The 13,867-nt window shown below is 43.9% G+C and overlaps 1 protein-coding gene and 1 long non-coding RNA gene across 2 annotated transcripts; both read right to left on the reverse strand.

Moving 5' to 3' along the window:
* Positions 1-8,280: 8,280 nt before the first annotated feature.
* Positions 8,281-10,062, reverse strand: LOC133148824 (uncharacterized). The gene is made up of 3 exons (XR_009712870.1): positions 9,872-10,062; positions 9,742-9,793; positions 8,281-9,295 (listed from the first exon to the last, which is right to left on the reverse strand). It is a non-coding gene; the product is annotated as an uncharacterized LOC133148824 (long non-coding RNA).
* Positions 10,063-10,069: 7 nt separating this feature from the next.
* LOC133148823 (DNA (cytosine-5)-methyltransferase 3C-like) lies at positions 10,070-11,740 on the reverse strand. The gene is made up of 2 exons (XM_061271719.1): positions 10,614-11,740; positions 10,070-10,484 (listed from the first exon to the last, which is right to left on the reverse strand). The coding sequence occupies exons 1-2, from the start codon at positions 10,933-10,935 to the stop codon at positions 10,480-10,482; spliced, it is 327 nt and encodes a 108-aa protein (XP_061127703.1). The 5' UTR covers positions 10,936-11,740; the 3' UTR covers positions 10,070-10,479.
* Between the last annotated feature and the right edge of the window lie 2,127 nt (positions 11,741-13,867).

The following is a 13,867-nucleotide window of genomic DNA, read 5'->3' on the forward strand; positions in this document are numbered from 1 at the left end:
AAAGCCTGTACCCATGTATAATACGCACCCAATTTTTATGATTTTTTTATTTTTTTATTTTTTTAAGTCCCAATGATCGTCACACACGCAGGGAGGCAATGGGTCCCATTTTTATAGTCTTTGGTATGGTCTTAAATAGGCGTGATGTATTTTTTTTGTTGGCGTTGATTTCTCCGACTGCCCATAAACGCACCACCGCGCCCCGTGCGCGCATGTGAAAAAGGCGTGCGGACGTGAAAAAGGCGGCTCTGTATGGGAGAGACGTATAAGAGGAATAAAAACACCCTTGGAAACCAAAACTTGCCCCTCGTCGTGACTCGGAGCCGTAACAAATGTTTCGGATTTGTGTAGGGTACATTGTGACAGACAGCAAACGAGCAGGTGATCGAGCAAGCGTCTGACACGAGAGCATTGCGGTCGTGTGGAGCGTGTTTGAAGTGAACAGCAGAGACGAAAGGAACAAGGCAAAGTGTTGTGAAATAAAATATTCCATGTAATACACATTTTGTTATTTGCTGATTGAAACTGCTAATTAAACTGTGAATTGAAACTAATAGGAAGAAAACAACTCTCGCTCTTTATATAGCTGACGTGTCTTGCGCATCCGTTCTGCGCATCTGTAATGGCGGCCTCCGTATGACGTCCGGTCCGCGATGGAGATTAAAAAACAAACAATATTTGACAATAACACACCATCAAGGATTGCACCATCGCATCAAACGATGTGTCGTCAATTATGAATTTTACTAAGTGTGTTGGGCAGGATGGCTGAATGCGATGCGCGATTGACAACAAACAAGAAGAAAGGTGATTTCAAGTTTTATTTCGGGGGAGATTTGTCATGTCTCGTCCCCAGTTTTGCTATGTGCCATAGTTTCTGTTCGCGTCGCCCCTCTCTTCCTGTGTCACCTCAATCGATGTAACGTGTTTTGTATTTATGTCCTGCCTGCCCCTCGCTCACCGTCGGATCATTGCATGTGTTACTGTCTTGATGTGGTTTCTGTTCCTGTCTTTGGTAATGTCACCCTGTCTTTTTGTTCCACGACTTTGTCGGTCAGTCCTGTTGTTGGTTTTGTTGTACCATGACTTTCTTTAAAAAAAAAAACAATTAAAACATTTTTGTACCCATGTATAATGCGCACCCCAGATTTTAGGCCAATAAATTAGTTAGATTTTGCGCACTATACACGGAAAAAACGGTATGTTTTTTTCACAAATTTTTGCTTGATCATTAACACATCACTCACTTACAGGTATAGTTGACCATTTCACATGTTATTTTTAGTATAGTTGATCACTTCACATGCTTTGATATCTTTATCTTGAACATATTCAAAACAAGAAAAATAGAGAGAAAAAATCAAATAAAGTAATTAACACTTTAAAGTGCCATATCCTCTGGACATGTCCTCTGTCACCAGGATGACATAAAGGAGGAGAAATTTGATCGATGGATTTAAGGATTTGGAGTGACACGAATGGTTTGATAATATTGTTGTTTATGTGATAGTTATTTAAAATATAGTTTATATATCGTTGTATGGGCCTGTGGAATAATTTGAACTGCGGCGCGGCACATGGCATTGTTGACAAAGGACGATCGATAAAAGACGAGAAATTTGATCGATAGATTTAATGATTTGGAGTGACACAAATGGTTTGATAATATTGTTTTTTATGTGATAGTTATTTAAAATATAGTTTATATATCGTTGTATGGGCCTGTGGAATAATAATAATTCATTCAATTTATATATATATAATTCATATTATAAAAATTTATAATTTTTTCAATGACTCAAAGACGGTTTACAGGGAATAAAAAAGGGGGGGGGGGGGAGGAGAGACAATAGGTTATAGTTAACAATATCGGTCAGCAGTGCGAAGGAAATGGATGGAGGAGCAGGAGGGGCGGGAGCGGAGGTTGTTGAGGTTGCCAGTACGGGAGGTGGGGGTGACGGGGGGTTGGTAGTCCAAAAAGAGGAGATGGGTGAGCCATCGGGGAAATGCCAGTCCAAATGTAGCGGCGACGGCGAAGGATCCCAGCCTCATGTGGAAGCAGCAGTGGACCAGGTGGTGATGCCGGTCAACCTCGACTGCACCAGCTCGAACGGCAGGCCCCAACGCACCACGGTGGCGGCCACAGGCTCCGAGTCGGGAAGCAGGAGGGTCTGGTGGTGGTTTTGGCTAGTTGGCTGTTGGCTAGCTGGCTAACGTAGCTGGTAGTCCGAGGGAGAGGAAACAGACAGGTGAGAGCGGAGCTGCGGGGATGCGAGGTGGACGGAAGACAACACAAGAAAAATAAAAGAAGAGACGGGTGCACTGAAAACGGGAAAACGAAAAAACAGTAACGGACACGGTCCGGGACAGAAGCGGCAGTCAACCAATCTGACGCCAGCGTGCTCTAACCTGGAAGACAACAGACGGTGGGGTAGGAGGTTTGAATTGCGGCGCGGCACACGGCATTGTTGACAAAGGACGATCGATGCATTTAATGAATTGGAGTGACACAGATGGTTTTATAAACGTGTTATTTATGTAATAGTTTTTTTTAAATAACTGAATGTTACGTAAGGCCCGTTCTCAGCTCCTCGTTTTTGTTTGTCACGTTAGCATATCGTTTAGCCTGCTGTTGCTCGTTCATGTCTGTTCTTGGTGTTGGATTTTGTCGAATAAATTGCCCCCCAAAATGCGACTTATACATGTTTTTTCTCATTTCTGGGCATTTTAAGGCTGGTGCGATTTATACTCCGGAGCGACTTATACTCCGAAAATTACGGTATTAAAAAATTAATGTTGATTTTCACTTGCATTTATTCATTGATGACTTACTTGGCTATCACGAAAGTAATTGAAAATATAATATTGTCATGTCCTGACTCACCTTGGACCGCCTGCACTGTCAAACTGAATATAAAAAAAAAGAAATTTGAACCTGTAATTCCTCCTTTTACCAAAGGGTGGCAGCACCACCCCTCGCCGCTCATTCCTCCCATGGCGACTGCAAAGAAAACGAGGACAGTTGACATCGAGGAACGTCGCTTTCAAGAGAAATGGGAATTACAATAATTCTTCGCTGAAAATCAAGGCCTAAAATCAAAACTATTGGCCCCCGGGCCCCTTCACTTTATTAAATCTGGCCCCAGGAATTTTAACCGTCTGGGAGCTAAGTGATCGGGTGTCTCCTTTCGCAACAATGTTCAATCGTATCTGTGTTTTCGCCACAATCACACAGCTAAAATTTCTATCCTCCATTGGACCAGGCCATTGTACAAGGGGGGAAATCTCGTGGAGGTGGAATTTGCGTCTACATCCGTGACGAATGGTGCCGGGACTCTGTAGTGGTATGCAACCACTGCTCGCCACTGGCGGAGTTCGTGATCATTAAGTGCCGTCCTTTTTACCTGCCAAGGGAATTTACCGCGATTCTGCTCGTCGCGGTTTACATCCCGCCTTCCAACATCGAAGGCGACAGGATCGCGGCTATTAGTGAACTGTACCAGGCTGTCAGTGAACAAGAGACAGCGCACCCTGACGGTTTCACCATCTTCGCTGAGGATTTTAATCATGCTAACCTGAAGTCTGGTTTTCCGAGGCTTCACGAGCATGTTAATTTTCCTACGCGTGGCGACAGCTTCCTGGACCTGGTCTACTCTTCGCATAAAGGAGCTTTAAAAGCCGCCCCCCTCCCCCATCTTGGACTTTCTGACCATATCACTGTTATGCTTTTGCCCGCATACAGACAAATGGTGAGAGCGTCCAGGCCAGTTCGCAAGCAGGTACGGGTGTGGCCTGAGGGTGCCTCTGATGCAATGCGTGACTGCTTTGGCTCTACTGACTGGGACATGTTTAGGAGGGCTGCCACTTGCGACGATCGGACAGACATTGAGGAGTATACTGACTCTGTTTCCTTCTACACCAGGAAGTGCATTGATGATGTGACTCACTCAAAATCCATCGTCACTCGGGCTAATCGGAAGCCATGGCTGACGGGGGCTGTCTTCAGGCTGCTGAGGGCCAGGGACAAAGCCTTTAGAGCGGAGGATGAGGCTGGCTTGAGGACTGCGAGGGCTGACCTGTCCCGGGGCATCAAAGATGCAAAGAGGGCGTTCTCGTGCAAAATTACCGCCCACTTCAAGGACAGCAGGGACGCACGGAGCCTTTGGCAGGGCATTCAGACCATCACGGATTACAAGCCCGCGCCGCAGAGCTGTGAGGGCGACGTCCGTCTGCTCAATGACCTCAACCGCTTCTTTGCTCGCTTCGATGCTCAGAACAGCACTTGCCCGCTGAAGGCCACTCCCCCTTCACACGAGCTGCCCCTGTGCCTCTCCGCCGACAGCGTGAGGAGGGCACTTGCCGCTATCAACATCCGTAAGGCGGCGGGCCCTGACAACATCCCGGGTCGTGCGCTGAAGGACTGCGCTGGTGAGCTGACGGATGTCTTCACAGACATCTTTAACACTTCCCTGCAGCAGGCCATCGTCCCGTCATGTTTCAAAGCTGCCACCATCGTACCTGTGCCGAAGAAACCCGCTCCGTCCTGCTTCAATGACTACCGCCCCGTGGCACTTACGCCCATCATCATGCTTTGAGCGGCTTGTCATGGAGCACATCCGATCCGTTCTCGCCCCCACCATTGACCCTTTCCAGTTTGCGTACCGAGCCAAACGGAACTCTGAGGATGCCATCTGCTCTGCCCTCCACTCGGCCCTCACCCACCTGGAGAGAAGGGACTCGTATGTGAGATTGCTGTTTGTGGACTTCAGTTCTGCCTTCAACACCATTGTGCCACAACGCCTCATCAGCAAACTTGACACGCTGGGCCTCAGTACCTACCTCTGCAACTGGCTACTGGACTTCCTCTGTCAGAGGCCACAGGTAGTACGTGTTGGCGACAAAATCTCCGCCAGCATCACGCTGAGCACGGGGGCCCCCCAAGGCTGTGTGCTCAGTCCGCTGCTCTTCACCCTCCTGACGCATGACTGCACTGCAACCTACAGCGACAACCGTATAGTGAAGTTTGCTGACGACACGACTCTGGTGGGTCTGATCACCAAGGGAGACGAGACTCAATACAGGCTGGAGGTTGCCCTTCTGACCACGTAGTGCAGGGACAACAACCTCCTGCTGAACGTCGACAAGACCAAGGAGATTGTTGTGGACTTCCGGAAGGGTCACACCCAACACCTGCCGCTGACCATCGACGGTGCTGTGGTGGAGAGAGTGAGCAGCGGCAAGTTCCTGGGGGTGCACATCAGTGAGGATGTCTCTTGGTCCACCAACACCGCATCACTGACAAAGAAAGCCCAGCGCCGCCTGTACTTCCTGCGGAAACTCAGGCGAGCGAGCGCCCCTCCGGCCGTTATGACTACATTTTACCGCGGCACCATTGAGAGCGTCCTCTCCAGCTGTATTGCTGTTTGGGGTGGCGGCTGCACTGACTACAACTTGAAGGCCCTGCAGCGCATAGTGAACACGGCTGGTAAGAGGGAGGCTACCCTCTCGTTCACCGGGGTGAACCCCAATGTGCAGGCGCCCAGCCGGGGGGCAATAAGTATACCCACACCTGCTCGACGCCTCTCACCGTGGGCAACTCCAGAGTGGAAGAGAGTCCAGCCCCTCTCGAGAGGGCTTGAACCGGAACCCAAACTGTGCGTGGAGGCAAGTCCGACTATATCTAGTCTGAACTTTTCTGCCTCGCACACCAGCTCGGGCTCCTTTCCAGCCAGAGAGGTGACATTCCATGTCCCTAGAGCCAGCTTCTGCAGCCGGGGATCAGACCGCCAAGGTCCCTGCCTTTGGCCGCCGCCCAGCTCGCACTGCACCCGACCCCCTTGGCCCCTCCCACAGGTGGTGAGCCCATGGGAAGGGCCTGAGTGACTCATATTTGGTTATTTTGTCATATGAAAAATAAAGACAATTGTGACAATGAAATTTGTTTTATAACAGTGTGTATTTGCATGACATTTTTGTAGTTAAAAAATGTCAGAAAAAACTATTGGCCCCCGGGCCCCTTCACTTGATCAAATCTGGCCCTCCTTGCAAAAAGTTTGGACACCCCTGTTCTAAATTGAGGCATTGTGGCACGAAAGTTGGTCACACCAGAATACGGCAGGAGTGCCAACACTATTGCAGTACATACACTTGTACCTTTTTATAAAAAAAAAGGTTGTGATAATAATAAGAGTTCTATAAACATTGTACCTTGTTATAAAAATTGTTATAATAAAATTGTTCTAAAACATATTTACAGTATGTACACTTGTACCTTGTTATAAAAAGTTGTTATTATAATAAAAGAGTTCTAAAACACATTTATACTATGTATACTTTAGCTACATCTACACATGTTACGCACAAAAACGGCAGTGGCTCTACACACACACAGGGCTTTCCAATACACATCGAAACCAAATGGTCAGGTGACGCTTTCTTGCCTTTTCCGGAGAGTATAAAACATTCATTCCTGGAGATGGGGGATGCTGTTACATCTGCTATGGTGCCATGTGTACTGGCCGCCATTAAAGAAACCAATAAAGAACTAACTGTTACTCAGCATCTTAGTTTTCCTGACCCAACAACAGACATCATCAACAACACGCAACAGCCTTAACCTCTTGGCCACCTCATCTTGTGTTGAAATGTCCTGTTATGTACGTTGTGCCAAAATACTTTGGATGTGAAGATAATGAAAATTTGACGAGGTTGTGATATGTAATGACGAGTGGAGAGCACAATAGAGTAGCAACCCATCGCCTGTATATCTCAGCCACCGCATCTCATGCATGAGTTGTATGGGCGACATGATATGGTATGTACGGTGTGGTATAAGCCGCAAGGTAATATGATACGATACTTTGCGAAGGAGAGGTAAGCCACAAAAGGAGCGACACTGTCAACAAAGAAAAACGTTTTTCAATGTTGTCCCACCCCAAAACGTTGGGATCATCGGATCTGCGCAGTTGGATAGTTCCACCAACATTTTAACATCAACATGGTCTGCCTGGGTGTCCTGGCTGAAGATTAGAAAGAAAAGACCCTCAATTTATTGTCCGCTATTGATCTTGGTCATGATCGTATAGTGTTGTGGCCGCAGCATCCCCGGAACGAATCTGGGTCATGGCGTAATTAAATTACCTTGCTGAATTTGTCCGTTGTTCACTGTTGTCAAACAGCCTTGTGTTCAAACAGCACAAGCTTCCAGACATTACGTTCACCTACGTAGGTGGACTAATTCATCTAGGCAAAACTCTCTGATCATACAAATCTTTCCCACTGAGGTGTTTTGAATGCTGTTTTGTCTGCAGATTTCTTACCTATTGAGCAAACAATGTTTGCACTTTAATTTCCATGTTGAAACTTGAATTTTTTAATGGAATTGTTTGTATCCTACTGTTTTGGGTTGTTTGCCAAAAGCTTTTTTTTTGCACAAAGTAGTACTGCTTTGGCAGTCGCTGCTTGTTGCACACAAAGTCGTTACAGTACAATATTTTGTAAACCTATCCTCTGTTACGACTATTTTGTGGCAGTGTATGATCTGATTGGTGGTGATCCCTGATTGGTATTTAGAAAGGACTCTGCATTCAGGCTGGCTGGTTGTGTCGTGTGAATTGTGTTGCAGAGTCAATAATTGTTTGGGTGTGTTTGTGCTCGTGTTCGTATGTAGTACTTTGTGTCAGGGCAAACCTTCTTAACACAATAAAGCATTCAATTCTGATGGTGCCAAAATTAATTTTAAGACCTGAAGCATTTCAGAAAAATGTGTAAAGAAGTTGTGATTCATGTCTTGAGATGTCGTATGCTCATTAGGGACACCTATTTCCAGCAATTGTGTGGAAATCTTCAATAGTAGAAAAAAGAACAGGTTAACGGCGGCCGTGCTGCAGCGATTGCTTTTATGGGAGACAGCGGTTCTCTATGCTCATCTAGAATAAAAATGCTTCTCTTTGCTCTTACTTGTCCGTAAAGAGCCGCACACGCATACACACAGGCAACTCAGTTACAGACCATTCCATTTTTGTCTGCTTTTTGAAGCCTTTACAATGTCTCTTAACATTATTGGCAAAATTTCATGATAGTTTTGTTCCTTCATTTGAGCTTTTTCTGATGTCATTGATCTTGATAGAAATTTAGAAAAAAATAGAGATCATAAAAACACGCCACGTCCCGAACCCAAACTTGCATATGAGTGGGGAATTCAGTTGGATTCTGTCAGAATCAAAGTCAAAGTCATAGTCAGCTTTATTGTCAATCTCTCCACATGTCACAACACACAAAGAGACCGAAACTACGTTTTTCTCTATCCCACGGTGACGAGACACATAACATGATAGACATACAAGTACGCGACACAATATAAAAACAAGAAGGCAAAAATTCAAACAATCAATAGTAAGAGTGATGAATAAATAATAAATAAACAGATAACACAATAATTAAGAGGAGCAAAACGGAGCCAGCAAGCATAGCGCAAAAGTAAAAAACATCAAAAACAAAAAGGCACAAACAATAAATAATAAGAGTAATAATAAATAATAAATAAACAGATAACGCAACAAATAAGAGCCAGTGTGCATACAGACAGTACAGACAGTAAAAGTACAGGACGCTACGCAGAACGGGGGAGCGAGTTCAGGATCCTAACAGCCTGCGAATTATGCTGGTGAAAACATACATATGTCCCTAGGTAAATTTGAAGGACCTCATCATGCATACAGATCATTCCTTGAATGATTACATATACATTGTTCATCACAGGCAATGAGAGCCTCTCAAAGAATCTAATTCACCCTTTGCATCGATCATTCAGCATATACTACCTACCTCATTATTCTGAATTGGACCTTCTAGAGATTCACTTTACACAGTGCCGCAAATTTGTCCTAAAAGTTGGGCTTCATTGCATTGTTGATACTTATGACAAATAATACAGTCAAATATTTAAGTGGCACGAAGAGCTATGCTTTCAAACAACAAACCCTAACTCTTCCCAATGAAAAGTGAAACTGCACCCCATCCAACCCCAAACTCTGGCAGAAATCAATGTCGGCAAATGGACAGCATTGGCAAAATAAAATGTTTATTTACATATGTCAACCACTTCACCCTGTGAATACACTAGTTTTAATTTGAGTCCATCACGTGGTATAGTTGGCGGCTCAGCGAAGGTCTTGCTCCACACACACACTCAACTGAATACTTTTTTTCCTTCCCCCTCCCCATCTGCCAACTTGACCTCCTCTTCTTTGATCATCAGTCCAATCGCCAGAAATTTTAGCGTTGACTCGCAGACCTAGTTAATAAAAACACAATTAAGTTTGCTGAGGTGAAAACTGAGAACAACCATATAACTCAAAGGTCACAAATAAGTCTATAACGTTAAAGGTCAATTCATCACAGTCACACCACATGGAATTACTAATTCACAGGGTGTCCATTCAGTCCTTTCATTATCTGTACCGTTTTGTCCCCACCAGGGGGGGTTGTTCGCAGACGCGCTGGTCACAATTCAACAGCCTTTCTCGTGAAGTTGTAAAATTTTAACGAGATTGTATGGAAAGCCGGCATTCGTTGTATTATACTCATTCATTTAAAACAACTTAAGTGGTGACATTCCTTTTCCGTTTTACAGCCTTTTCTTTACTCGCCGATACGTTTTGAATATTGGGTCATGTTGAGAGACAGGCCAAATTCATTGGTCACGGCATTAAGGTGAGTGAAGGTGTAGAATGCCCCAACCTTGGGTCAAGTTCGCCTCCCTCCACACCGCCACTCTTAAGACGGCTTCGTTCTGCAATAGTTTAAAATCAAATATTACTTCAGTATGCATGCATGAAGCGCAATAACAGAAAATCGACAGGTTGCTTACTTGTTTTATGTATACGATGCTCAATGGCACCAACCGAGCCCCACGTACCGACACCATTCTGCTTGGCTGTTTCTAAGTTGGAACAAACAGACATACGATTGTGTTATCCTGCAATGTTTAAAGCAACAAAACACATTTGTATTTTTAGTAGTTCTAAATAGATATTTAACATGCATGTGCAAGTGAAGTAAACTTACATTTTTGACGTGTCCCTCAATGTTTACCAGCCGCTCAGGAGTTTTTTTTTTTTAAATCACCTCGCTGAGAGACATTTGCAATGACGGGGAAAATGAGGTTGAGTGCCTTAGCCCTTAAGGCATCGCTGCAGTCCACCTCCGCCCCCATGTAGATTTTGCTGCTGTTCTGACACCGGAGCAGGTTGGGGTTTCCCGCCTCCGCCATGAAATGGGCGAAAACGTAAATGTTGCCCTCTGTGACTTGGCTAGACAGATTACTGAAAAGTCATCTTGAAAGAGGTCGTACCATCACAGAGGGCAACAGTTACATTCTCATAGCATACATTTCACAGCTCGAAGCACCCGACTTCCACCCTTTCGCCCGAATGTCTCTCCGCATCCCCACCACTTGCGCTTTAATAACTTTTCTGTTCATTCTGAAAGAGAAAGTGCCAAATGATAATGATCAGGAATTTTTCAAATAATTTTTTTTGTATACACATTTCCATTTCATTCCAAAATGTGGTGGAATTCAAGGAAGAGCCTTCCGGTGCAATCAAACAAACCTTTCCGTATGGGATTGACCATGAAGAGGTCGTTGCAAGGACTTCCTCCAATCAGCAGGTCAAAAGGGCCCCATTCAGCGAGGTGTTTCCTTGTGATGGTGCAGACGTCGCTGACGTATTCAATCTTGCCAGCGTGCTTGATCATACCCACCGCGATGGAATCCTCACAAATCTCTGACGGAATGTAGCGTTCCACCTTGAAGCCAAGGTCCTTGAGCCCCAGGTATCCTGTTGTAATACCGTCAAAGAGCGACAGAACCTTCAAGGGCTTGTGTCTATCTGCAGCAATGGCCGGGTAATCTGTAAGAGGCTCGAACTCCATGGCGCTGTCATTGGCAAAGTCTTGGACTTTGACGCTCCAGTCTGGCCTGAGTTTTCAGCTTACCCTCGCACTGTGTTGGCTGGTAAATGTAGCAGCTCAATATCTTTCACATTGGTAACACCTGGATTTTATTAAGAACATTTGTCAAACAGAAATAGTAAAAGCAGTACTTCCTGTGTAGCATCCTTCAAAATAAAACGTATGTATAAAACATATACATTGTTCATCACAGGCAATGAGAGCCTCTCAAAGAATCTAATTCACCCTTTGCATCGATCATTCAGCATATACTACCTACCTCATTATAGTGAATTGGACCTTCTAGAGATTCACTTTACACAGTGCCGCAAATTTGTCCTAAAAGTTGGGCTTTATTGCATTGTTGACACTTCTGACAAAAGCTCACAAAAGGTTACCTCTCCCACTAGGATCTCCACGCACTCCTTACAGAAACATGACCTCTGACTCGCCACAGCACACGGTGCAGTACGACTGGTAGCCATCTTCATCGTAGCGATGCAGTGTTTCTGTGAAGTCTTTCTTGCATTTGAAACAATGACCACCTTCAAAGAATGGGTGCTGCAACAACCAACCACATCAGGCAAAACAACAATCTTCGATTTTTGTGCCTTTGTCTCGAAGCCTCTCAATTAAAGTGTCTTTTGTGTAAGTGTAGTTGCAGGAGCTTGCTCAACTCTTAAAAGCATGTTTTCTTTTCACAGGCGGCTCGTAGTCAGTGTTAGCAGAGTTATTTAAATAAAATGAGTCATACTGTGGAGACAGAGAAAACGACGACTCACTTTGGTTTGCCAGTGCCCAATTAACACATTGGTAACACCTGGATTTTATTAAGAACATTTGTCAAACAGAAATAGTAAAAGCAGTACTTCCTGTGTAGCATCCTTCAAAATAAAACTCTCAATATACAGAGCACATAGTACTAACACCCCCACTTGCTCTTAGTATATTGGTAAATACATGCAAACTAGAAATACAATGATTTTTCTCAAGGTAATGCATACACATTTCATAAACATGTAAATACCACCAAATTCATCATATGATAGAAACACATTCCATAAACAAATTTCTACTCTCCAAACATAAATGCCACAAAATTCATCAACTTAGACTTTGTTGGAGGTTTTATCATGAGATCAACCACCATATATTCTGTTGGACAGTAGTCCAGCATTAGTTTGCCATCGTTAACAGTTGATCTTACAAGGTGGTACTTTCTGTCAACATGTTTACATTGTTGACTTTGTCCAGGATTTTTAGCTAAGGCTATGGCTCCTTGATTATCTTCATAAACCTTTGGCTGCTTGTAATGATACCCATCAACACCATCTAACAGTTGTACTAAATACAGATATTCTTGTACAGTTGAAGCCAAGGCCATGTATTCAGCTTCACACGTTGAAAGAGCTACTGTTGCTTGTCTTTTGGTTTTCCATGAAATTAAGGGACCAAATTGGCTCAAGCTAACACAATAACCTGACGTACTACGTCTGTCAGTATCATGTTCAGCCCAGTATGCATTACTGAATGCTTCCAACCCAAGTGGTTCGCCATCACTCTTTTTGTAACACAACATCTTTTCCTTTGTGCCCTCAGTACATGTTTTATTGTAGCCCATTGTTCTATAGTTGGTTTGGAAAGGTATTGGGAAGGTTTGCTCACTACAAAGCTTAGATCTGGTTGATAAATAGATTAAGCTGCCAACAGCCTCTCTATATTTCTTCAGATCACTCAGGGTTTCTGTGTTTTCAGAATAGTTAAGCTTAGGTTCACATGGTGTTGCTCATGGCTTACAATCTTGCATATCAAATCTCTCAAGTATTTTGTCAACATATCTTTTCTGTGACATTGTTATACAGTGATCAGTTTGATGGAAACCAATACCCAGAAAGTTGTTCACTTTACCCAAGTCTTTCATTTAGAATTTAGCTGTGAGCATTTCTTTTACATTCTTTATCAAATTTTCATCACTGGCAACAATAATCAGGTCATCCACCCATATCACAATGACCATCTTTTTGATTTTCTGTTCCTTTAGTGTACACACAAGGATCAGCTGGATTCTGAATAAACAGATTGTCACAAAAGAAATCACGTAATATTTTGTTCCAGTTTCTACCTTTTTGTTTTAAGACATAGTGATTTTCCCAGCTTACACACCACCATTTCACCTTTGTCAGATGTGACTTCATAACCTTGTCCTTGTGTCATATAAATCTCAAAATCAATTGGAGCATGAAGGTAAGCGGTTTTGACATCCATCTGATGTAAAATCAGGTTTTCTTGTGCCGCTTTTTGCATTAACACTCGTACACTTGTCAGATTGGCGGTGAGTGAAAAAGTCTTATAATAATCTACACCCTGCTTTTGACTGCATCCTTTGGCTACATAACGTGCCTTAAATTTGCTGGACCCATCTGCATTGGTTTTAAGAGCATAAACCCATCTACCCCCCACTGCTTTCTTACCCTCTGGCAATGTAGTCAAGGTAAATGTGTTGTTGTCATTAAGTGATTCCATTTCTTCACTCATGGCACGAGACCATTCTTTTAAATAAGGTGACGTTACAGATTCACTAAATGAGAAAGGTACATTAGACACCAATCGTAGCAGTAATCTACTGTCAACATGCCTCAGTTACACAACCACCAAAGTAGTCTGAACTCTAGAACAGGGGTCTCTAACTCCAGTCCTCGGGGGCCGCGTTTCTACATGTTTTTCAAGTTTCCCTCGTTAAACGCACCTGATTAAATTATCAAGCTCCTGCAGGACGTGAGGATGAACTGATCATTTGAATCAGGTGTGTTTAACAAGGGAAACTTGGAAAACATGTAGGAATGTGGCCCCCGAGGACTGGTGTTTAAGACCCCTGCTCTAGAAGGGTAACGTCTCAAGATTCAAGAGTTTTTAT

The sequence above is a fragment of the Syngnathus typhle genome, unplaced genomic scaffold (assembly GCF_033458585.1).
Source record: "Syngnathus typhle isolate RoL2023-S1 ecotype Sweden unplaced genomic scaffold, RoL_Styp_1.0 HiC_scaffold_174, whole genome shotgun sequence".
In the NCBI taxonomy this organism is placed as follows: Eukaryota; Metazoa; Chordata; class Actinopteri; order Syngnathiformes; family Syngnathidae; genus Syngnathus; species Syngnathus typhle.

What these genes read in the sequence shown, in the direction of transcription:
- LOC133148823 (XM_061271719.1), bottom strand. Translation starts at nt 10,935, where the DNA reads ATGGAGTTCGAGCCTCTTACAGATTACCCGGCCATTGCTGCAGATAGA.